This window comes from Rhamphochromis sp. 'chilingali' (genome assembly GCF_963969265.1).
Source record: "Rhamphochromis sp. 'chilingali' genome assembly, chromosome: 16".
Classification (NCBI taxonomy): Eukaryota; Metazoa; Chordata; class Actinopteri; order Cichliformes; family Cichlidae; genus Rhamphochromis; species Rhamphochromis sp. 'chilingali'.
In genome coordinates this window covers 33,547,095-33,572,535 of record NC_137943.1, presented here as the reverse complement: position 1 = coordinate 33,572,535, position 25,441 = coordinate 33,547,095, and the positions used below count along the sequence as shown (strand labels likewise).

The following is a 25,441-nucleotide window of genomic DNA, read 5'->3' as shown; positions in this document are numbered from 1 at the left end:
CCTCGTGCTGTGAGCTGAGAATAGAAATGTATGGCTAGAAGTTTGACTGGAAAACCAGGAAAACCACAGCCTGGTCTGATGAGGCAGTGTTTATGGCGAGGCTGCAGATTGTTGCTGTAGATTTGGCGTCGGCTCCATTGACCTGAGTTTTTCAGAATCACAGTTTTTGTATTTTGTAATGGCTGTTTTCAGCAGGATAATGCAACGTGTCACAGTTCAAACCGTTTTAATGGCAGCGTGAATGGAAAGCTAAGAAACTGCAGAGAAAATGTTTCTTTTTACTCGCAGCAGAACCTCAAAGGGAGAATTTTAATGTCTTCAAGAAGTGAGACTGTTTGCTTTTATGTTAAACTACATGTTGTGCTTTGGCATCTGTGCTGGTGTCATGGTGTCAAGCCGGCTCCAACTCAACCTTCTTTCAAGGATGACTTTTTTCTTTTTCATTCAAACCACAACCTTTTTATAAAATTACCCAAGGGGTTTCAGGCTCTGTGGGGAATTTACTCACTTTTGGAGGGAGACTCAAGTGGCCACTAGAGGAACTGCACTTTGTTCTGAACCTTTTTCCTCATAGGCATCATTTTTCCAGAGGCTGCAGTTTGACCTGAAGCTAAACAGCAGAAGAAAACGTGAAATTACTCTGATGCAGAAAATGGACGGTTATGTAGCGTAATCTGAGTGATACGTCACCACATTCAGCAGTAGTGTGGAAAGCTGTTTCCACTGCTAGCATTGCTAACGTTAGCCACAATCAGAGAGCTAATCTGGTAGTTTGTGTGTGCACAGCCTTCTATACAATCCAATGTCGCACATTTCACACTTCAAACTCAGCTCTGAATGGATACATGAACTGGATTTGTATGGGCAGCGGTCACTGACTCTTACATTCAGATATATATATCAGATACATACACAGTGGAGACTTACTTTCAGAAGTCTGAATGTAGCCAACTAACAGAGGCTCTCCGCTTTGGTGGCTTTGGATTGACAGAATGACGTCGCTGTTCTCCACAGATGTTGTGGTTCTATTGAAGAGAGGAGATAGACAGATGATTGGCAGTTATGATGATGCTGTACCAGCCTGTTGTTGTGAAGGAGGACCTGAGCCTAAAAGCAAAGTTGTAGATTTACCGGCCGATTATTTCAAGTGGCGGGAATAAGCTTTGTCCATAGAGTGGCTGAGTGAGGAGCTGGATCAGTCAATGCTCAGAGTAGAGCCACTAGTCCTCCTCATCAAAAGCAGCTAGTTGAGGTGGGTCAGCCAGCTGCTTACGATGCTTCCTGGATGCCTCAGAGTTGAGGTGTTTCGGTCATGTCCTATCAGGAGGAGGTCCTGGAGGAGAGATTAGGTCTCTCGGCTGTCCTGGGAACTCCTCAGCATTGCTCCGGATGATCTGGAGGTGGACCTGAAACAGGAAAGCTGCATGTTGGATGGATGTCTTGATGGTGTCCAGGAACATTCTGCTCTCTTACTCGTGCATTTGCTCTCTGTCTTGTTTTGATTGATTATTTCCTGTAAATTTCATTTGTGGATCTAATTTGGACAAACACAGTGAATCTGCAGAGCCTCATTGACACAGTGTCCTGATGCGGAGCCACAGATTTAAACTCAGGAGAGGTCACAGAAACATGATGTACTGAACCTTTAAATAAGTCAGGCCTGTAACAGCACTTCCTGCCAGCCTCTAAATTGACATTTCTTTTGCTTTAATGCATTCGCACAAGCTAAAATATTGTCCTCAAGCTTTGGCTCAGCTCTCTGCTGCTGCTGCTGCTAACGAGCAGTTTGTTTACACGAAAGTTAAATTCAAACAAGACGAGTCCCTGATTTATCTTTGTGGGTTAAAGCGATCGATGCGTAGTAGAAAGCAGACGATTGGCTGCTCTGCTGCAGCTGAAACCGGCCCGAGGCGGTCTCCAGCTGTCCACATCTGTCCTCCAGGGTGGAAGCCTTTTCCTCAGACTTTGATCCAATACGAAGAACATCTTTAATAATGAGTGGCATTTATTCTCAGCCCACAGAATCAAAGAAACACCCACTCGCTTTGTGTTCATTTGTTTCTGATCAAACTGAGAAATGTTTCTGTTTTTGCAGCATTTAATGTCTTTTTCTTTAATATAACGTCCCCTAAAAGACGGTGCTGGTCTGTAAGTAAACACATTTTTCACTACGACTTGCTCTAAGCATCCACCAAACCCACACCTGTTTCTTTTTTAAAGAACTCATCCTTTCCTTATTTCCTTCTCACCTTTTTCTTTCTCTGATAATTTCTCCTTTGGCCTTCTTCTTATCCTTGTCTCCTTCCCTGTCTGTATCCTCATTTCCTTCAGCTGTTCTGCTTTTCTTCCTTTACTCATTTCCTTTATTTCATGTTCTTTACTCAGTCTGTCTTTTTTGCCTTGTTTCCTTCGCTGCTTCTGTCCTTCCTGTCTTTGTATCCTTCAGTCTGACCTTCTTAATTCCTTAATTCTTTTATAACGTTTCTCCTTTGCTTCTTTCCTTCCCTTCCTATATCCTTCTTCCTTTCCTTGTTTTCTTTAGCCCATCTGACCTTTTTCATTACCTTTTTTCCTTCTCTGTGCTTGTCATATTTCCTTCAGCTCTTGTACCCTCTATGTCCTTATTTCCTTTACCTCACCCAACCTTCTTCCTCCTTTGTAATTTCTTCTTTCCTTGTTTCCTTTAGGCACTCTCACCTCTTTCATAACCTTATTCGCTTCAGTGCTTCTGTCTTTCTTCCTTTCCTTATTTCCTTTCCTTCCCATACATGTATCCTTCTTCTTTATTATTATACTTTTTTCCTTCTCTATGCCATTATTTTTTCTTTCTTTCCTTACTTCCTTCTCTTCTGTCCTTTGTTTTTGGTTACTTCAGCCCTTCGTTCCTTCCTTCCCTTGTTTCCTTGACTTCATATCCTTACACCTATCCTTGTAGTATAGGAAACCTCAGCCGACTCTCGGGGGTTCATGTCAGAGGAGCGATGCTCACACAGCATGTTCACGTTTCCCAGTCAGTCGTGCAGCTGAAGCAGTTCCATACGTGCGTACGAGGATTCGTGAACATAGACGTGCTTTCGTGTGAGCGTGGGTGTCTAAACGCTGTGTTTACAGGCTCTTCCTCTCACGTCTGACCTCAGACGTTTAGCTGGCGGCCGACGGTGCCGTTCAGACGTCGGAGGCAGCGAGTCGAGCAGTGTTTCGTGTTAATGAGCGCCGCTGTTGGCCGACTCACTCTGATTGCCTACACCTCCGCCTGCCAAGCCTGTAATGGCTTCCCTGGCCTTGAGGGCACTCAGGTGACAAATTAGAGCGTTTGGCAGGCAAAACCCTCGCAGAACCGATGACACGCGCTCCATGAAAGGACTGCCGCTCATCGGAGGCCCTGCTGAATCGCACAGCTGTGGACTGTCGAGCATATGGACCGAATGAAGAGGCTCATCTAAACCTCTGACGGTCGGCTGAAAGGACGCAGAGACAAAGACGAAACGACTCCAGCTGAAGGGCCTGAAGCTGGAGTGGAAGAGAAACGAGGAATTTTCAGTGTCCTTGCTTTGACTCACACATGGCTCAACTAACCAATCACAAAACAGAAGGACTTAGGTGGGAGCCAACCAGAAAGATTGATGATAACATTTAAATCTGTTTTTAATTCAATGAGCAGAAATATTAAAGACAATTTATTTCAAATGTAAGGCCTATTTCGTTTGGGTCTTCTGTCCTCCTTTCCTAATTTCTTTATTTCCTTTCAGTCTCTGTCCTTCTTCTTTTTCCTATTTCCTTTGGCTTGTCTGTCCTTCTTCCTTACGTCCATTGGTTCATCCGTCCTCTTTTATCCTCGTTTCCTTCACTCTTTCTGTGCTTCTGCCTTTCACTGACTTTTCTGTTTCTTCACCAGTCTAAATATATTCCTCTTCTTCTTCTTAGATTTCTATTTAGAGGTTCATTTCTGCTGTTTCGGGCAGGTACTTGTTTGGCACACAGAAGGCAGCATAGACGAGCGCCTAGTCCGGTGATGTTCACAGATCGATTACTGGCGCTGTTCTTGTTCTTGTTGTCGAACATAAATAAAAGAATATTAGTTCAAACAGATACACCTGCAGGGAGAGAGCGTCTTTAATTTTCTCAGGAAATGTAAAGAAACCATCACCTTATTTCCACTTCCTGTCGGGGACAGTTGGTCGCAGTGACACCGACTCCCCGGCGATGACGTTATCTCTCAGGTTTGGATCTGGGTCAGTGCGTCTGCTTTCATAAATCCTGTAAACAAACACAAATGGCTGCTCGTTAAGAAGCCTCTCCACATCCCTCGGGACGTTTAATAGCACCATTTGTCATCATCGCGCCATTTTTCTGTTGATTACTTCAAAACAGGCCACGACTGTGACGCCGCATCTGATTGATGAATGAGCATCAGAGAATGATTGATGAGCGAGCGATGCCCTTTAAGAACGACCGATCAAACACAGGAAGTATCCGAGTACTTTTACTTCACTAATCTGTACTTTAGTGTGATGCTACAGCGCGCCCTTCTCTCTGCCTTTCAGTGTGTTCATCGTTCTTCCTTTCCTTTCTTCCTTCTCTGCTTCTGTCCTTCCTTTCCTTATTCACCTCATGTTCTTCACTTCATCCTTGTTTTACTTGTTTCCTACATTTCTTCCTTTCCTTTTTCCTTAAGTCTTTCTGACCTATTTTGTTGTTGTATTTCCTTCATTCCTACTTTCTTTTTCCACTTTCCAGTGGTTCTTCTTCTTCTGTTTTTCCCTCCCTTCTCATTTCCTTTCATGTGCCCTTATCATTTTTGTGTCTCTTCCTTCTCTCGTTCATGCTTCTTTCATTCCTGCTTTATTTGAATTTGACTTCTTCTTTCTTCCTTGTATTTTACATTTATTCTCACAGAGCTTCAGACTTAAAGTCTGATCTGTCGGTTTGATTCTTTGTGTGAGTTCGGAGACATTTACATTTTACTGAAGTATGACTGTGGCAGCCATATTTGTCTTTCACTCATCTTTCCAACCAAGAGGCAGGGAGGCGTTACTGAACCTCATTTCCTTTGGAATGACCCTAATTATGCGGCCAGGAAATCTAAGATAATTAGCTCTCGGTATTTGAGATTTGGTCCTTAACTTTTCAAAGATGAGGTCAGTGGACTGCATCAGTTTCCCCTCCAGAGGAAACTGTGGTGAGAAGTGTCAGTGATTTTAAACTGCTGCAGATCTGCATGACTTTATCTGTTGGCTACGTTCACCCGTCGGCTCCCTCAGCTCTGCTGTTTGAGGCGAATGCTTCGATCAGACCCAGCGAGTCGAGGTGATCTGCATGAGCTGCTCCCATTTCTCCAGCTTTGTATCAGCAGCAGAATAAAATGAGCTCTGACCCAGAGTGACGGGAGGCAGTTTGATTCTCTGCAGTGACTTTCAGAGATGTTTTATTTACAGCGACCTGGAGTCAAGTGGCAGCAGACGAAAACCGATGGTACATTATTTTGGCTGCAGTGTTTTCAGCGTGCATTTCTGCCTTCAAACAGGGACAAAATCTCCAAAGCAGAAAGAATAATAAACCTTCACCTTCCTTTGGTAGCCAAATACACTGGAGACTGGAATAACCAGTAAAGAAGCTGTGAAAGACGAGTGATAGGGGCTGAAGTCGATGGAGAGAGCTCGAAAGTGACAGTCAGCTGGTATTCGGCTAAATCTACCATGGTTTAAAAAATAAAACCCTCTGTGAGCCTGAGGAGTCGCAGAGATCGGGTGAAATGTTTCATTAACGTGTGATCAATCAGTATGGTCAATTAGCAAAAACACGAAATAGCCATGAAAAGAAATCATTTGTTCGTGTTCATTGACATCAACTGTCACGTTTTTTTTAATGAAGGCACAGATTCGTTCGTTGGATTTTAACAACAACCCACGATCTTTTAAAACTTGTTTCAAATTAATAAAAATGTTAAAGATACCAAATGAAGCAGAAATTTGTCGGGTGCAGGAGTCAAAATTGTTTAACTGGAAAATTATTAACTCCACCCAACCTTCACCCTCCAAATGTGGAGTTTTTCCACCCATTGAATGTGGACAATATTCATTTCGCAATATTGGAAACAGATCAGTGCATCTGAGACCAGACGGGTGAAAAATAAAGGTTCATGTACAGGAACATAAATCACTAGTTTGGAGGTTGTGACGACCAAACGAACTGCTGATCCATAAAGCTTCCAGTCGAGTTTTGTTTTTATTTTTCTCTGTTTTCCTTCAACCCGTGTTTTTTCACGGCGCTGCAGGCTTGTCTGGACTTTTCTAAGTTTTCTTTAAAAGAAAGGAGCTTTACCCTGCCTACGTTTGCTGCTCATCTGCAGCCACTTTGCAACCCACCTTTACCTCTGTTTCAGCCTGCAGACCTCAGAGCCGTATTACCAAATATAAATTCTTGCTTATGTTAATAATAGCTTTGTTTTGACTAAAGTAGCTTCGTGTTTTGTTAACACTAAACTGCATCTGCAGTTCGTTTTAGACTTTTTCAGGATGAAGTCTCAGACTTATTTGTTTACCTCTCATCCAGCCGGCTGTAACGATACCTCCAACATGAAGTTTGTTTTCTAAACAATCAAAAATAAAAACAAAACAACTGAATATGCCTGAAGTTATTATATGCTCGTGGTTTGAGTTTGCATTTAAAGTAATTTCATTTTTTCCGTTTTGTTATTCCCGGTCAGTTTTACCTCCTTTGTAATTGTTTGTCCTGCCTTCAGTGGGTTTACCTGTGTTGAAATAATCTCCCCAGTGTCTAATTAGCCCCCCTCAGATTAGCCCAGACTGTTTTTGTACTCGGAGTTTCCAGACGTCTCCTGGCGCTGCTTGTTTTTCATTACTACTGTTTTTTTTCTCTTTTTTTTCTTCTTTAAATGTGACCATAATTTTAAAAAATTACGCTATAATCAATGAGAGCTAAATCTAGTGATTGAGACCACTCAGAAAAATGTGTACTGATGTCATAGATCAATAGAAGGTCATTAGCTCATAGTTACTTTGAGTTACTTTGGGATCTGAATTTTATTTTTCCAATGACCAACAGAATTAAGGCGCTAACATATGTACTCCTCCACAAAACATAGACGAGTCCCCCCACCAGGACAAGACATCTGTACATCTGCATCTAAAGGTCAAAGGTCAAACAATCCAGTTTTGATGTAATCAATGCATTTAAAATATACACATTTTAACTCCACATTTCTTAACTCCAGCTGGCTTCTGTTGTCTCAAAGTTGAGATGAGTTTAACTTACTCTACCTTATCAAATTTAATTTGGCCCATTTCCGACTTTCAGGTGTTTCTCACCTTCCTGCTTCCCCCTCTTGTCTCCTCATCATCAGCAGCCTCAGTTAAAAAAAATGTAAAATAAGCACAGATCACAGGAGTTTTAAGTCACTGAAATGAGTGAACTACAGGGTGCAAAACACTCAAAGGTTTACCTTACTTATCATCTCTACCAGCTAATGTGACTTAGCTGGTAGAGATGATAAAGTGACAGTCTGACCTATCAGATCCCCCGAGATGAAAACCAAGCTCAACATAAGGAGTGTGATCTATTTTTAGGATGAACGACGTCCTTGTTCAAATCATTGAACACTCATAAATCTTTATCAAGCAGACACAGAAGGAGAGATTAAAACAGAGCTCCACTGATCTCGTCCAACCTCTGAATTCAGTCCCGTGAGGCCACTGAGGACTTCATGGTGGGACTGTACGAGTCGATTTGATTGGCGCTTCACAAGGACGGAGAGAAACTCAAAGTCAGCACTCGGCTTGAGTGTGATGCATCCAGCAGGTAGATGTTTTCCTGAGTAATCAGCATCATCTCTGCAGCTTATTGACTCCTCGGCTGCTTTAGGAGACTCTCTGATGTGGGTTTGCTGCTGTGGCTTTTTTAAAGCTAATTAAAAAATATTCTATAATTAGCTTAAATGAATCTGATTAGTTTGACTAATTATCTCATTTTGTTTGCTCAATCAGGGAGTGAGTAAACACTCAAAGTAAGTGAATCACAAAAGTCAAACCGGGCCTGTGATTGAGTCTTGTGACTGAAGACCTCTGTTTTTACAGTAACTAAATGCTAGCTAACATTAGCTTAGACACTACCTAATGGTCATTTATTAATGGTCATCAACAAATAACAGGCCTTTAACACAACACAAACTCTACATAAAGGCCTAAAAACAAGCACTCATGAGGCTTTAGATAAGGCTTATGTGTGCTTTTGTTAGCAATAAAAGGTACACATGCTAAGGTTAGCCTGCTAGCTAAAACGTTGAGTTTTAGTATTCAATTTGTTAGCAGGTAAGCTAATAATAGCACCAGCCAAAGGAAGGAAGTTTTATCCACAAATACTGTAAAAGTTGATCAGAACTCCCAGATCTGAAAAGTGAAGCTAACACAACAATGTTTAAACATGGTTTTTAAATTTGTTTTTTTACTAATGGTGATATCAATAGTGGCTAAAAGACTTTTAGTTATGTTAAGGTATTGCAGGTACGTGGCTACTAACAATGTTAATGTTAACTTGTGCATGATTTTGGATGTGTGACAGTCATGGTGACAATGTAGAGTAAAGCCCAGGCACACGGGCCTAGAGACTAAAGTCCTACTCGTGCAGTGGGACTTAGTCGTGCAGATCTACAGACTGGTCATTGACCCCACTGGCAGCCATTTGTCACTAGGGATAAATTTCACCAGGTGGTTGGCAGAAACTTCTTTGTGATTGCTTTGATTGCTAAAAATATTGCTGGGGTCCTAGTTTGAATGGAAGCGACAAACTTGTGTAGAAACACCGTCCAGCTACTGTCCAATCTGTAGTGAAACTGAAAATACTGAAGATAAGAAATCTGAACCCTGATTCATCCATCGAGTGATTGGGTAAATAAGACTAGAAGTACCAGTCCATCTACTAATCTGTCCATGGTTTATTCTCATGAAGCTGTCTGAAGCTGTCTGGCACACACACATGCACAGATACACAACTACAAACACACCATGCGCCAGTACATCCAGGGGTCAGGATATCCCCAGTGAAACACCATGTTCTGCCTGATCAGCAAATCCCAAATCACAGCCTGAATATCTTTTTCCTGTCTCCAGCTGCTGGGCCGTCCTCGGTGGGGGAGGATGGAGGGAAAGGGGGAGGTGCTGGAGGTGAAAGCCATCACTCCCAACATGGTTTTCTGTCAGGATCGCTGCAAATGCCTGTAAATCTCACCTTCTGTCAGCTTTGAGAAGCAGTGTTGAGGTCAGCAGGGAGTCTCCTGGGAGACGGAGCATTCAGGGAAAATGAATCCATATTTCAGAATGCTTCCCAGATAAATCAATAAGGGCAGAATGCATTTTCCAAAGTCATCAATAAAGGTGAAGCCCAGTACTCTAACCAATGGTGAAGGTAGGAGGAGAAGATGTCTTTGTAGATGATAAAGACAGGAAGTGACCCGATTGATCAGTTACTTCATCAGTAAATTGTCGGGTATTACTCCGAATACAGAGTGAGAAACCCAAATCACATTTTTCATAAACAGACTCCTTGTACAGAAAAAGCCTGACAGACATGTCACATGAAGTAGAGAAAAGCTAAAGTTAGCCAGCTAGCTAAGCTGTTAGCTTTATCTACTGAAGTGTATCTGATAAAATGGAAATTTTACCCTCAGTGAAAAGCTATGATTAGCATTAGCATGATCTTCAGTTCATCAAGAGATCGTTTTTTGGATGAAACCCTGAGCTGTATTTCTTCTGGCTAATGTTAGCTAACACTAGCTTGCCTGACAATACAGATAAATTAAAAGCTAGCTAACAAACCAGATACAAAGCACATGACTGGATGAGGTTGGCTAATCTCTATGAAAACCTGCTCTGGAAAACAAAATCCATTTGTAAGGTAAAGTTTCAGGTTATTAACTCAAAATTTTGACTTACCTGTGACTTCATCGCATGCTTTATTGACGTTATACAGATAATCTGGTTATCATGTATGCAGGTCTTCCATTTACTCGTACAGCGTACAATACATACAATATATGATCATGAAACGCATCACGGATAACAACAAAACAGGCCACAGCTTTAATGTAACAGTTGTCTTCATTAGTTTACTCTAATTAATTTACCTGGGTTCAAAACCAGGGCCCAACCAGCTGGAGGGTGTTGGGTTCAAACCCGTCAGCTCATGTCTGCTCACAGGATCACAGGTGGGATCGGCTCCAGCGTCTGTGACTGAACTGGTTCAGAAAATGGATGGTTGGATAATTTAACTGTTTGATAAATCAAATCTGATCACTCTGAACTGAAGTGAGTGTCTAATAATAAACTCACCCAGGTAAAGAGTAGCTCGTTTTTTCAGTTTTGTAAAATTTCATTTCCAAAGCAGAAGTTTCAGATATTGAAGTCCTAAAACTCCCTGTAACATTTAAGTGAGTCAAAGAACTGCAGCTGTCAGCCAGCAGTGAACACCAGGCTCGCTCCGCTTCATAGCAGCACGTCAATGATGTTCGACTGTTTGCAAACGTCTTCCCACAGATCCTCTCATCTCGTCCTTGTGACTGCAGTCATTACCGCCGGTCCTGCTGCTGTCCTTTCCCACCAGTGTTTGCATATTACTGAGCAAATTAACTGCCAGAATTGCGTCGTCGGCACTCTTTATTAAATCTCGTTGGCAAATTGGATGTTAGGAAACCTCAGGGGTGGTATCAGCACCGGGCATAGCTGAGGCCGACACAGGGAAGGTGGATTAACGGAGAGAGTGGAGTTTAGGTGGGATGACCTCATCATTCCTGCCACATAACCTCTAATAACAGTAAACCATTCGTCCACATAAACAGATAAACTAATTAAATCTGAACTTTAGGTTTTAGCTGTTTCAATTTTTAGTCACAAAACTGAAGAGAACTGAAGGCATTTTGTATGATTGGAGATCCTATCCTAGGTCCTATCCTAACTATCCATCCTTTTACTTTTGGACATATTTCAGTATCTGCAGTGGCTTTTTTGAGCTTTAAAACTAAAGGATTTTACCTTGTAGCTGTACTCTGTCTCCTTTAGTTGGGTCATTGTTTGATTCTGGCCTTGTGACGCTTTATTTATCGCATATGTCAAACACTCTATAAGCTGTTCCAGGCACTAGACCATTTTCTCAAAAACCAGTGCCTCTTCTTAGTGCGAATCTCCATCATTTTACCGATTCCTGCAGAGCCACCAGGTCCAGTCCCCTCTCATCAGTCACTCGTGACCTTATCACAAAGAAAATGGATGGAAAGACCGTTTTCTCTATCAGGAAACTCTTGATTGCCAATCACAGCACAGATTGGACGGCATGCTTCACTGATTTGTCCAACAGGAAGCTAATGGAGCTTCCAGGAGCGTTTCACCACCTCACCTCATACACACAGACTAATAGTGAGGCTGGAGGTGTTGGTGGCATCTCAGGGTGTATTTATGTCACTTCCTCCTGTGGAAACACTGCTGGCTGTCCCAGAAACAGGACTTTATAGCTAGATGCTTACTTTTGCCACTACTCTCACTGGAACATCAAAAAGCAGGATAGAAATCTGGTATTTCATAGTCTGTTGTTATGGGTCAGACCTCCTGAGGAAGCCACCTGGTGTGGATATCGATGGACTAGACTGGACTCATTTCATTCACTTGAGTCGGACTTTCTGTCTGTGTGGAGCTGTGGATGATTGAAATGGTAAAGACTGTGTCTCTTCTATTGATTTATCTGTTTAACTCTGGCCCCACTCAAGAACTGGACTCTTCTTAAACCCGTCAAAGCCATGTGGTCACTCCCGAGCCTGCCACGTCTTCTTTGGCTGACTTTTTTCCTGCGGATTCAGTCGGACTGTTTGATTTCCGCCCGGCTCCACTCGACATGTCGCCTCTAATGGGCATCGACGGCGCTCTGTGTGCCTTATTGAACAAACTATTTGAAGACGAATAGGAAGCCGGTTGTGTTGCAGATCTGTATCTGTCGGATCATATCGAGTTAACATTGATCTGGTTGCGCTCGCTCCAGGATTATCTCTGTCCTCTGGATAACTTTGAGGAGAAACGCTCCAGTTTAATTCAGAGGACAGGAATGCAGGAAGGAAAAACTGTGACGAGTCAGAGAAACGTGTGACAGCCACATGTGCAAGCGCTCAACTATCACTGGTGGTGGTCAGAGGGCCCGGTGGCACCAGTGTCCGGCAGCCTCGCCTCTGTCAGTGCGCCCCAGGGTGGCTGTGGCTACAATGTAGCTGCCATCACCAGTGTGTGAATGTGTGTGTGAATGGGTGGATGACTGGATATGTAAAGCGCTTTGGGGTCCTTAGGGACTAGTAAAGCGCTATACAAATACAGGCCATTTACCATTTCTTTCAGGTCAATTCGATAAAGCTCTTCAGGCTGTTTGGCTGTGAAATATTGATGCTGTTATGATTGTGAAGCACTTCAGAAACTTCTCCGAGTTGTCGACACCGGCTAATGGCAATACAACAGGCCATGAATGATTCAAGACTCAGGAATGGAAGGGTGGAGGACTGGAAAAGAATCTAAACGGTGGAGCAATCGATGGCTTTTTGAGCTCCACGCCTACATTTATGTAAACATGTACAGTAAAGGATCCTTCCCCCAAATATCCAAATCCATATCTTCCTCGAGATACTAGTCTTACCAGTTAATTAACTCTGCAGTGGCCAAACAAATTCACTAACAATTTAACCCCACAGAAAAACGTATACAGTTTCCTTTAATCTCATTTTCAACCATTTTTGTGCAATATCGAGTTAACCCAACTTATCTGTCAGTTGAGCTGCTTCATCTTCGTCTGCCTTGAAGCTTCTTTTCTGCACTTATTTTTAGATTTGAACCATTTTACATCAATGACCCTGATGAAATACTGCAGTAAATACTTGATTGGATTAGGCTACAGTAAGTTAAAAACCAAGAAGCCTTTATTTGGACTCTAATTGCACGACTCGCGTCTTAACATCAACGCCTGTAGTGTTGCGAATTATGCAAATGATAACATGTTCCAGAGGTTCTTATTATCAGTGGCTGTCCCGTGGCTGCTGTGAAGCTCTTGGATGAGTTGCTTTGAAATGACCCCATCACACCCGAGCTGAGAAAGAACAAAATAATCTTTTGCAGAGCTGATGGTGGCGAGTAATGGGCGCTCTGGATAAATGTTAATTGGCTGCCTTCCTGCGGCTGAGTTTGCTCAGCGCAGTTCGGGGTCGTATATCATAGCTGGGCGGTTAACTCCAGTGTACCTGGAATCCAGCCACAGTGTGATCGACTCTACAGGAGCATTTAAATAGCCATTTGTACGTGTGCATCCAATTAATTTGAGCTCTGGAAGCTAAATATAAGTGTAAGAGTAGCAGTACGAGCTTTTTAAAATACAGCATTAGACCGTGGAAAACTGAATATTTAGGTGGCAGGGCACAGAATGAGAATTAGGGGATTCATCAAGTGGAAATGACAATAAATAGTTTATGCTCTCATTTTATTATAGAGGACAACTAATATGTTTTTATTAAGGCTGAAACAGGAGCTACTGAACTGCACAGAGAGTTTTTCTTTCCTGTTTTAAAGCTCATCTTGATGTATTTAGCGTTCGTGTCATTAGTCACACAAATGAAGGAGGATTTAACTCTTATAATTACTACATTTTCTCCAGTTAGCTGAATGTGTTTGATGTTTTGTGCTGCACAGGGGGCTCTATTTCATCCACTGACCCACCTTCACCCCTGCCTGTCTTTGTGCCTCCCTCCCCCTCACCTCCAACCAGTCGCAGCAGATGGCCCCGCCCCTCCCTGAGCCTGGGTCTGTTGGAGGTTTCTTCCTGTTAAAAGGGAGTTTTTCCTTCCCATTGTTAAGTTTGTACTCATAGGAGGTCCTATGATTGCTGAGGTTTGTCTGTATTATCTTGGGGTCTTACAATATTAAGCGGCTTGAATTGATTTGTTGTTGTGATTTGGTGCTATATAAAAAAATGAATTGATTTTGGGCCTTTATTCTGTTGTTCAGAGGCTGGAATATGAAGCCTTAAATACTAAAATTCTTCTGTTACTCTAATGTCCTCCAAATGTGAGTCATTCCCCATAGACTCCAATGTTAAAATTTCCCAGCCTGCTGCAAAAACAGATTAGACTCTATGGACAGTTTAACACCTGTACAGGTGGTGATACACTTCTGTTAAGGGTGTGGCTCCTTTGATTGACAGCCCAGTGTGCTTCTGTTGCATCCAGTCCTACTCCACAGTAGAAGATGCTCTGTGGAGAGTATCTTCTACTGTTGCGACTTGATCAGATCGCTGGTATCTTGTTTTTCCCTGCCTTGGTTTTAGGCCTGACCTCTGCTAACTTAAACTACTGCACCGCTGAGTCACATTTGGTGTTTTTTAGAACAGTTACCTGTCAATAATATGTCAAAGACGTTTTGGTGATCAACCTGCTGTGACTTGGCAGCTCTGTTTGTTTTTGTGTTTGTTGCTCACCATCTTAGTTTGTAGTGTAGCTTGCTAATTAGCTAGCTAGCATTAGCTGATAACCTAGCTCGTCACCTTCTTATCTCAGTTTGTTCAATTCTTGCTCCAGAAAACCAAACCAGCTGCTGTTTTATACACTCTATACTCTCTGTACTTTGTTCTCTGGCTTTCATGAAGCTTCCTGATATTTTAAGTCAGATTACTGCAGCTGGTAAGTTTCCCTCCTGGTACGAGCCGTGACCCACGTACCACAGCTGAGAAGGCTTTGCTCCATCCCAGATTTCCTGTTTTCTTACTTTAATGTTAGTGGTAACTAATCGAGGGCACTGGTGACTCCTATTGTGGATGTCTGTGGATAGTACGTTTTTGTTTTTGTTTTTAAAGTGTGATTTATATTGTTTGTTTGTTTGTTTGTTTGTTTGTTTGTTTGTTTTTTGGGGGGGGGGTTGTTTCATTCAGTTTCAGGGGTAGCAATCATTAACCAAGACATACAAGTCTTTTATGTGATTTTTTTTTTTTTACTTTTTCTATCTTTTTTTCTATTGTTTTGTTTTTATTGTTATTGCTTATTTGTTTATTGATTTATAGGGATTACATCAGGCTATGATTTTGCTGTTTCCACTGCAGTAATTGATTCATGCAGCTTGTTTAGAAAGTCAGACCTTTTAACACCATCATGTAAACATCACTTGGTGACCTCTGTGCAGCTGTTTACAGTCAACTGTTACTCATTTACTGTGCACGTTGAAGTGTTCAGCTCTGTAATGGTGACTCACATCCTGCTGGCTCACAGGTTAAACATGACAATCACATGAGTGAATAAAAATCTGCATTAGCGTTTGCATGCAGTACCAGGCTGTGGTTTTTATTTCACTGGTTATTTACTGATGATGATCAATGATGCTGCTGCATAGCTGGATTTTTAATAATCATGTGACCACCAACCAGCGCGTACTCGAGCACAAGGTGAACAAATGTGATAACAGCCTCGCTTTACTTATTACACTACAGGTCCAAGAGGTGATTTATCACCCTGGATGCTGCTGTGTTTGGACAAAGAGAGTGCTTTGCTTAAGGGCATTGAAAATTGATGCCACCTGTTAGCCTGCTAACTGGCGTCATGATAAATATGCTTGAATTTGTTTAATTAATTCTCGCTTCCACCTTAAAACCAAAACTGGCTGATCTGTCTGCGGCGCTGCCCCCTCGTGATTGTACATCAGCTCTTGTGTACAGACCCTCCTACGTTCTTCCTCCTACAAGCCTTCTACAGGGGAACAATTGTCTATACCTTTTTTTTCTGTCATATTGTTTATCCTGTTCTTGGAGGCTGTTCATATTAAAAAGTTATTATCGTATCAGGTCAGGGTGTGTAAAGGAAATCCCTATGAGCCAACAGCTCAGACTGGAGCCGGCTCTAAAAACTCAGCTTCACTCAGTTTTTTCTACTTCTGGTGCTGTATGATGTCATAGAGATCCCACCAACCTGCTGTTCTAATGTGTTGTTTAGGGGCAGCCAATCAGAGGACATTTTTCTTAAAGGCAGAGGAGCTAAACTATCTTTCTGGAGCTGGACTGAGCATGATGTGAGGAGAGCTCTGAGGGCAACAAACTGCAGGAAGGCAGCGGGACCAGATAGCATACCGGGACGTGTGCTAAGAGTATGTGCAGATCAGCTGACCACAGTTTTCACTAGTATCTTCAATGCCTCTCTGGCTCAGCAGGTAGTCCCCACCTGCTTTAAAACATCAGTGATTGTTCCGATCCCGAAGAACACCCGCCCAGCTAGCCTAAATGATTATCGCCCAGTAGCCCTAACATCTGTAGTGATGAAGTGTTTTGAGAGGCTCATGAAACCCTTTATCAGTTCCTTTCTTCCTCCCGACTTCGATTCACTGCAGTTTGCATACCGGACAAACAGATCTACCGGAGATGCTGTAGCACAGGTCCTGCATACCACACTGAGCCATCTAGATGAGGGATGTGGGAACTATGTGAGAATGCTGTTTATAGATTACAGCTCAGCATTCAACACCATAGTGCCCCACACCCTCTCGGGTAAGCTCCAAGATTTGGGATTCAGTACATCTTTGTGCAGGTGGATTTATAGCTTCCTGACCGCGAGACCACAGTCAGTGAGAATAGGGGATGTGTACTCCCATACACTCTCACTGAACATAGGGGCCCCCCAGGGATGTGTACTGAGCCCCCTTCTCTACTCCCTCTACACCGCGGACTGCACGGCCAGACACCCCACTAATTCCATTGTGAAGTTTGCTGACGACACAGTAGTGGTGGGACTCATCTCTGGGAACGACGAGAGGGCCTACCAGAGTGAGGTGGATGGACTAGCAAAGTGGTGTGAGGCAAATCACCTCTCCATGAACATCAGTAAAACAAAGGAGATGGTGATTGACTTTAGAAAACAGAGAGGCGAGAAAACTCACACCCCAATTCAGATCAATGGAACCCCTGTGGAGAGAGTCTCCAACTTCAAATACCTCGGTGTCCACATCAACGAGGACCTTACTTGGAGTACACATACGGACTTCCTCATTAGTAAAGGCAGACAGCGCCTCTATCACCTGAGGCGTCTAAGGAGGTTTAAGATCTCCAAGAATATACAGAGGAGATTCTACACTGGTGTCATTGAGAGCATCCTGTGCAACAACATCATGGTGTGGTACGGGAACTGCACAGTACAGCAACAGAAAGCCCTGCAGAGGGTTGTGCACACAGCTGAACGCACTATGGGAACATCTTTACCAGCACTGCAGGACATCTATGCTGAAAGGTGCAGATCCAGGGCCATCAGGATCATTAGGGACTCCAGCCATCCCGCCCACAAACTGTTCAGGCTACTGAGGTCAGGAAAGCACCTCTGTAGCCTGAAAACAAGAACAGAAAGGTTCAGGAGGAGTTTTTACCCACAAACAGTGAGACTCCTCAACCAAAACACAAACCGGACGACATGATGGACAATCTCACACACAGTACATAATTTGCACTTTACCTTTCTTCTCTGAACCTTATCCGTACCTTATTATATATATCTGTACTATGTAAATAATGTATATTTTTATAGTTTTTTTCATTTAAATTATTACAGTACAATATCCTGCACGTCATGGATATATACTTATAAGCACAAACATATGGACTTTTACATTGTTTTTTATATTATTTTTACTTTTTAACTTTTGTTTCTCCCCCCCCCCCCCCCCCCCCCCCTTTTTTTTTAGTTTATGTAAAATCCTTTTTAGCATGTCTGCACAGTCGGGGGGAGTACTTTTTTAGCCAGGAAAAACATTTCACTGTATGTTGTACCAGCTATAACTACATGTGACAAATAAATAAATAAAAAAAGAATAGGTCTCCTTTAATTGTGCTGCTTCACTTATGCTTTTGTAGTTGTTATATTTCTAATGTAATGTCCTTTAGATCAGCTCCTATAGTTTTCAAATGTGCTGCATAAATACAGGTGACTTAAACTGACTTTGTTGGTTTGTCCATTGAAATTAATGGCAATATTTTTTCCAAACCAAACCCTTTTTTTAAAGCGCTGTGTGCAGATTTCACCGTAGCAGTGGGAGGTTGTCAGTGAGCCTGCTGGCTTCACAATTATCTCACAATTTGTTTAGTTTAAAGGAAAATTCTGCTGTTTTTCTGATGCTGTGTGGTTAGCGGGCCTGCTCGGTGGAGATTAGTCTGAATTCAGCCAGTTCTGAACGACTCATCTGCCAGGCACACATTCATTATGCAACAGAGAGCCTGCAGTACAATCGCTGAAGTTAAACCGATCAGCACGAGCAGCAGGATGAACGCTCCTACCCGGTTAAATTAAAAAGGCGGAACGGAAAGAAATGAATTTTGCTATATATGTGCTGTAATTTAGCCTCATTTAAATGAAACTCTGTGCATGCAGTCAAATTAAAACAGAAATTAACAAAAAATCTGACGTGTGCTAATAAAATGTTCGTTCTTAGTATCTACACTGTTTTCTGATCACTGCGGCGTGCTTTCTGTATGTTTATGTCACATTGTTAAATAAGACTGTATAATTTTTCATTTTTAGACCTCATGTTACAGTAAGCAGTTCCAGACCTCCAGTGTTCCTGCTTTTTAATCATAGTGGTCTCGGTTTAGATGTGTTAAAACATCAAATATTCTCCGTTTGACTTTATATTTTCATTGTCTTGTGATTTCCATCTTTCATCCAGTTACAGCTTTAAGTTTTAGTTTGTGTTCAGATGTGTCTCGTTCCCCTCCGTGTCCACTTCCCCCTGAAGACTTGATGTGTCCTAAAGGTTCAGTCAGTGCTTCTCTCGTGGTCTGCAACCACAGATTCATGACAACAAGTTTGATGAGGATGTTTTTGTTGGTTTTTTTTAGTCTTTATCCTGGAGTTACTCCTGCAGGTTTGAGTAAATGTGATATAAACACATTATAATATAATTTATCCCCCCGTGCATAAATTAAAGGGAGACGTGGCCCCCTCTAGTGGTGACAGTAAGACTGTGCAGTTTCACTCTGAGTGATTTTTTTCCTGCACTCTGTAGTGTTTGTGTGTCCTGCACATGAGTGTCGTGCATTATTGTAACTGAATGTTTTTCCTCTTGTGTGTCTGCAGGTTTTTAATCGTTCTGGGCTGTTTGATTCTGGCCATACTGACCACATTCAAGGAACACGAGAACGTGTCGGCACACTGGCTGGTCATACTGGTGAGATTTCATTTCTTCATTTATGTTTGTATCTTTTTTTTATATATATATATATATCGTTCCACTAAACACAAGCTTTTTTTTAATGTGCATCATCAGACGCATGTTTCACTCAAATCAGCAAATTTGACCTTTAAAAAAAATGTCAAATTCAGGGGTCGCAGGGTGCTGGAGCATAAAATCTGGTACTTGCATTTCACATTTAAATAAACTAAACTCAGCTGATATAAATACTTATAATATAAATACTTCACTGTTTTAAAAAATAAATAGTGTAAAATGCAGATACACAAACATTAAAAGGACTGAAATAGGACTGATAGTAATTAGCAGCTGTAAAACATGAGTAAGTAAATCAATAAATGGTTAGAGGACATTTTTTTAAAAAGTACAAAATAATAAATATATTAGATTAAAGCAGGAAAATGTTGATTTAATAAAAGGACTGCCAGAAAATTACAAGAAAATCTCCAAAAATGAAGCGTCCGAAGGAAAAATGTACAAAATAAAATTGAAATCCAATTTTTGGTTGAAATCATTCCCACCTGGACAGTTTCCGTTTGCCCTTCTGAACAAATCAGAGCTTATTTGGACAAAACAACACTTCAAATATTCAATTTTCTCTTTTTTTAATCTTGTTTGTTGCTTCACGACCGAGAGAGCAGATGTGGAGTGGGTCCAAAACAGGATGTAACAACAAACAAAGAGGCAGATTCAGTAACACTGAAAGATTTCACTGAATTTGAATCGTTATTGATGTAGCATGCAGCTCGTATCTGAGCGAGCTGTGAATGGGTTTTTGACGTGTCCTTGTGCAGGAGACGTTCGCCATCTTCATCTTTGGAGCCGAGTTTGCGCTGAGGATCTGGGCGGCCGGTTGCTGCTGTCGCTATAAAGGATGGAGGGGCAGGCTGAAGTTCGCTCGCAAACCCCTGTGCATTTTAGGTAAGGTCATTAAAGGTTTCTGAGCATTAAACATGGAAATCTGCTGCTGAACATCCTGTTTGGTGAACGATGTGTTACTGGGAGCTCGTCAGTAAGGAAGGCTTACCGACACGTCTACAGGGGGTTTTGGATATAAGTAAATCAGAGGCAGGAAACTCCAAGCCTAAGTGTGTCCTGCAGGTTTTAGATCTCACCCTTCATTACCAGGCCTCTGGAGAACTTCAGGACATGTTGTGGAAGTAATTTAGCCATTTAAATCAGCTGTGTTGGATCCAGGACACGTCTAAAACCTGCAGGACATCGGGCCTCGAGACCTGGAGTTCCCCACCCCTGAAATTAATAATGTAGAGTTTGTTTCCGTCATTTTCTGGCACCTGTAAATGTCAACTTCGACTTTCAGTGAGATCTGCAGGTGTTCACAAGAGTGAAAATCAGGATTGTTTCAGTTGTTAGACCATACAGAGTGTAAAGGTGGACGTAGCTACTGTGACGTAAATCTTTACATAGCAGCAAGATGTGCTCCGTCATAATGTGTTTTTGATGCGATGCTGCAGCACGTGGGTGTCAGTTTTCCTGTAAAACAGCTTTTTCTTTTACGTTTTCTGGTTTTAATGACAGCAGCTCTGCAGATGAAGATGAAGCGACTCTCACTATTTTGCAGACTTCTCTGCAGTTTTTGGGAAACGGTTTTGGATGATGATGATGAGTTTTCGATTTCCTGCAGATGCCTTGACCTATAAACACAGAAATAGTCTTCCAGGACAAGAATTACAGCTTGTGATGCCATGAAAGGCTTTTTTTTATTCATCACCAACCTTTAAAATCTGATCCAGGCTCTAAAAGCTTTAGACAGCTCCTCTGTTCAACCATCCAGCTTGGTGTAATAACCAGCGTGCACTGACGAGTGGTTAGTGAGTGAGTCTGTGTGTGCAGTAACACAGTGCACACAGGGAATATACTTTATGTTAATAATACCCTCCAAATATTTTACAGCTAATATAATGTGCTGTGCGGCACTTTGAAGGAAGAAGCATTCACATTAATTCTCCTTGTGTGTTAAAACCATTAAACGTATTAGGAGCATCTCGTCGGCGTCTTTATGTTCAGCTCCTGTTAGGAACTCGTCGTCCCACAAAGACGACTGAATCAGCGTGTCGGGTCAGTCTCATTAACCATGTGAAGAAAGCTTTTCCCTGACAGTCTTTTACGCGAGGTTTTGTCTGCTGTGTTTTCGGCTCAGACATCTTCGTGCTGATTGCCTCGGTGCCGGTGGTGGCGGTGCGTAACCAGGGAAATGTGCTGGCCACGTCCCTGCGCAGCCTGCGCTTCCTGCAGATCCTGCGGATGCTGCGCATGGACCGGAGAGGAGGGACGTGGAAGCTGCTGGGCTCCGCCATCTACGCGCACAGTAAGGTAGGCGTGGACCCGAGCACACTTCCTGCTTCCTGACGTGTGAGCATTTTAAAGGAAGTTGCTGGAAAACATAATTATGGAAATGTGCACTTCTCTGGAAGGAGTCGGCTGTCGCTCTGAGACGACTGAAAGTGCTTGAAGTATCGAGTAAAGTGTAGTGAAGCACTCACATGAGCTGAAGATGTAAAGAAACTAAACTGGAAGCAATTAGAAAGTTTATGGGAGTTTGCAGGAACTGACTCAGATTTGAAGGTAGCCTCAGGTGGACATTAGAGGAACTGCGGCTGTTGGCTTCATTTCTCAGACCCGGAATCTGCTGCTCAGCTGTGAATGTGTAAATAATGAATTAGAACAGTCTTTTATTGGATTTAAAATAAAAAAATATCAGCTTCTTTCAAATATTTCCCTGTTTTCTGCAGGAGCTGATCACAGCCTGGTACATCGGCTTCCTGTCTCTCATCCTGGCGTCCTTCCTTGTCTACCTGGTGGAAAAGGATGACGCCTCTGTGAGCATGTCTGACCAGGAGAACCCCACGGCCCAGCCCAAAGAGCAGGACTTTGACACCTACGCTGATGCGCTTTGGTGGGGGCTGGTACGTGCATTAAAAAAAACAAGCTCCAAGTTTACGACTAGCACTGCACTCAGTGAATTAACATGCATATTGTTGAAATTTTGTTGCTGGAAACAAAAAATCCTGTCTTGAATTCTGCAAATTATTTGTCTGGAAATGATTTTGGCAGCTTAGAGGTGAGAGTAGATTTGGCTGCAGCTCGGTGGACAGATGGTGCCTGGCCAAATCATCAACTGCTAATATTTTGGCTTTAAATCAAATCTGGGATTTCTGCCAAGAGGACAGGAAAAAATCAGGTTTTAGTTTCTAGCAATGTGCCGGTGGAAAGCCTGAGGGTTTCCGGTGAATCCCGTTTGAAAGCTCGCAGAGCTCTGAGCTTTAATGAGGGCCTCTGGCAAGGGAAGCACCAATGCCTCATTAAAGCGACCGTCCTTCAACCAGAGGGGCCAAAAGTTCAAGCTCCATGACAGCGAGCATCTGCGCCGCCAGAATGTCCTTCAACAAGATGTTCCACTGTCACCGCCTGCTTTTCAGGGCGATCCTCTGACTCCGGGAAACACTGAAGAGCCCTTTAACGGATCGATACGAAGGTCACAGAGAGAGATGAGTCTCCACGGAAACATTACTGCTGAAACGAGGACGCCGAGGCTGTTGTGTCGAATTTTAGTGATTTAATTTAAAAGATTTTCTGCCTGTGTTTTATCTTCCTTGTGTTTTTCAGATCACACTGACCACCATCGGCTACGGGGACAAAACCCCAAAGACCTGGGCTGGGAGGCTGCTAGCCGGCACCTTCGCTCTGATCGGAGTGTCCTTCTTCGCTTTGCCTGCAGTGAGTGCGCTCTCCTCTACACACCGCTGCTGATGGTGCAGGGTTTCATTTAAGTCCGAATAAATCAATCAATACATACTCATGTTAGGAAATCTGTCTTGTATGAACTGCACAAGTAATTCTGACCTTTTTATTTATGAAGAAAAAATGTGCAACACAAGTTGATTGTAACACTTTAATGCTAGATTATTAGTAAGTGTCGCCTCTTTCAGTATAAGAAAACAGTCAGTTCTCTCCCGGGGCATCAGTTAGTGCCATGATATCAACCACTGGTGTCACTCGTTTATACACCAGGCGTCCTCTGGTCCCGGGGTTATGATGTGTCACTCTCTACCTTCTTACTGTGCAGGGCTATTGTTAATAAAGAGCCTTACTTTACACCCACAATTTACCGACACTCGACCAAGTGAAAGCAGGTCTCAGTGGGACTCGAACCAGAGCCTCCACATTCTGGAAGCATCAGTTACTCTGCGATGAGAACATGTGGGTAAAACATGTTCCCACTGAAGGTTATCAGCTGTAATCAGTCCCATGGATACAGCTAGCAGAGCACCGCCCTGCACCTCCTTAATGACCAGGAGGTCATGTGTTTGCATGTATGTGATACATGAGCAGCCGAGTGAATAAGTACGTGTAAAACATCTGCTTGCTTTGGTTGATGTGGACAAAGGAGGACTTTTGAGCCAAGCTGTGACCTTTTGCTAACCCTCACCAAGATAAAGGCGAGGTGTTAACATTTTGCTCGGCACTGGCGTCCCGCAGCACGGCAGGAGCACTGAGCGACGTGCTTTCTGTTTTTATGGCTGCAGGGTATTCTGGGCTCGGGCCTGGCTCTGAAGGTCCAGGAGCAGCACAGACAGAAGCACTTTGAGAAGCGCAGACATCCGGCTGCAGGCCTCATCCAGGTGAGACGCTACCTGACGGCATCGGCATCTTTCTGCGTGGTCCAGCTGAGACTTTCTATGTTTTCTGGACTCAGTTAAGCTGAGCGCTGTTATAACTTCTGGTTGATCTCCTGTCTTCCCATCTCAAGTCTGCCTGGAGATATTATTCCACCAATCCAATCAGGGAAGACCTTATTGCCACTTGGAGGTTTTACGAAACTGTCATCTCTCTTCCCTGTTTCAGGTAAGTACCACAAAACATAACAGTCACTTTTATAGTCCTCGTGCATTACCTTAAGTTAGCAAACAACATTAAATATGTTGTTTTTTGTTTGCATCTGCAGATTTAACACTAAGTTGATTGACCTGGAGAGTTTTACTTTTAGATTTCTTTGAGTAAGAAGCAAAAAAACTCAAATTAAAATTTTCATTAAAGATTAAACATAAAAGACGAATCAGCAGTTTGCACTATTTTGGAACATCAACCAAGAAAAATGCACTCGGTGGATTTCAAACTGAGGATTTTTGTCGTGCTTTGGTCCTCTTCTGACTTTTAGTCTTTATCAAAGGATATTTAAATCCTACGTTGCATGCAGATACCTGATTTTGATCCTTTCCTCTCTCCCCGTCCACAGGAAGGACACCTTGGAGGTCATGGCGAGGTAGGTCACCGTTTGGTGTCCATGCAGAGACACAGTTAATCACACAGAGCTGTGCCTAAAGTAAATGCTTTCTGACGGGGCTTTAATTAGCCCCACATGCTGGAGAGACTAATGAACATTTCCTAGAATATCTCACCCTGCCCGCCTTTAAATAGCTTCCTGTATTAATTCACCAGTCGGATAAATCTCGGGGCTAATGGCCGTGGGACGTATGAATTTTGAACGCCCACGCGTCCCTCTGCCTTCCACATCAGCTGCTTTAATGACATTTAAGCTGAGAGGTTTCTGTGGAAACCTATTAGCGAGTCCATTAGTTGTGTTTCAATTATGAGTGACAGTTTAGATCTTGTAATTAGGGCCTCAGAAGAGGTCTATGGGTTTGACTTTTCATTTTTCTCCGTCCTGCTGAGCGACATTAATGAGTCTCCACATCAAAAAGTGTTGTGAAACTCCAACTGAGGCTTTCGGTTTGAGGAGCAGATTGAACTTGAGCTGCTGCAGATGTGTCACCGCGGTTATCGACATATAATGATATAATGAGATAATTTAATCAAAGTCCTGCAAAAGACACAGAAGCCGCACAGACTGACTGAGTGGCATTAGCACATGTGAAGTCAGTGACACCTGTCTGCTCACCTGTTAGTCATAGCAGCCACTTGTCTAACCTTGGTCTTGGTTGTTTGCATATGGACACAGTATAAAAACAAATTACCCAGTGCACAGGTGAAAAGGTCTCACCTGCTTTGCACTCTATCCTACCCAAGGCCTCAGTCACACAGGCATAGAGACCACTCTGCGACCACCATCAACCTCTGGTCACTGGGCAGCTGGTGAGAGGTTTCTGGAAGATGGTGAAATTGGCTGCAAAGGGTGCTGCACCACAAACTTCCTTGAGATTGTTTTGGTTTACATTATT

General features: G+C 42.7%; 1 protein-coding gene across 1 annotated transcript in view; it reads left to right on the top strand.

Moving 5' to 3' along the window:
- Positions 1 to 25,441, top strand: part of kcnq3 (potassium voltage-gated channel, KQT-like subfamily, member 3) — a 105,557-nt gene that overhangs the window by 66,915 nt on the left and 13,201 nt on the right. Inside the window, exons 3-10 of the mRNA XM_080907434.1 lie at positions 19,127 to 19,217; positions 20,036 to 20,162; positions 21,403 to 21,575; positions 21,995 to 22,168; positions 22,869 to 22,979; positions 23,789 to 23,884; positions 24,013 to 24,107; positions 24,499 to 24,525. Coding sequence (XP_080763560.1) covers positions 19,127 to 19,217; positions 20,036 to 20,162; positions 21,403 to 21,575; positions 21,995 to 22,168; positions 22,869 to 22,979; positions 23,789 to 23,884; positions 24,013 to 24,107; positions 24,499 to 24,525 — 894 coding nt within the window. The remainder of the gene's footprint in view (positions 1 to 19,126; positions 19,218 to 20,035; positions 20,163 to 21,402; positions 21,576 to 21,994; positions 22,169 to 22,868; positions 22,980 to 23,788; positions 23,885 to 24,012; positions 24,108 to 24,498; positions 24,526 to 25,441) is intronic.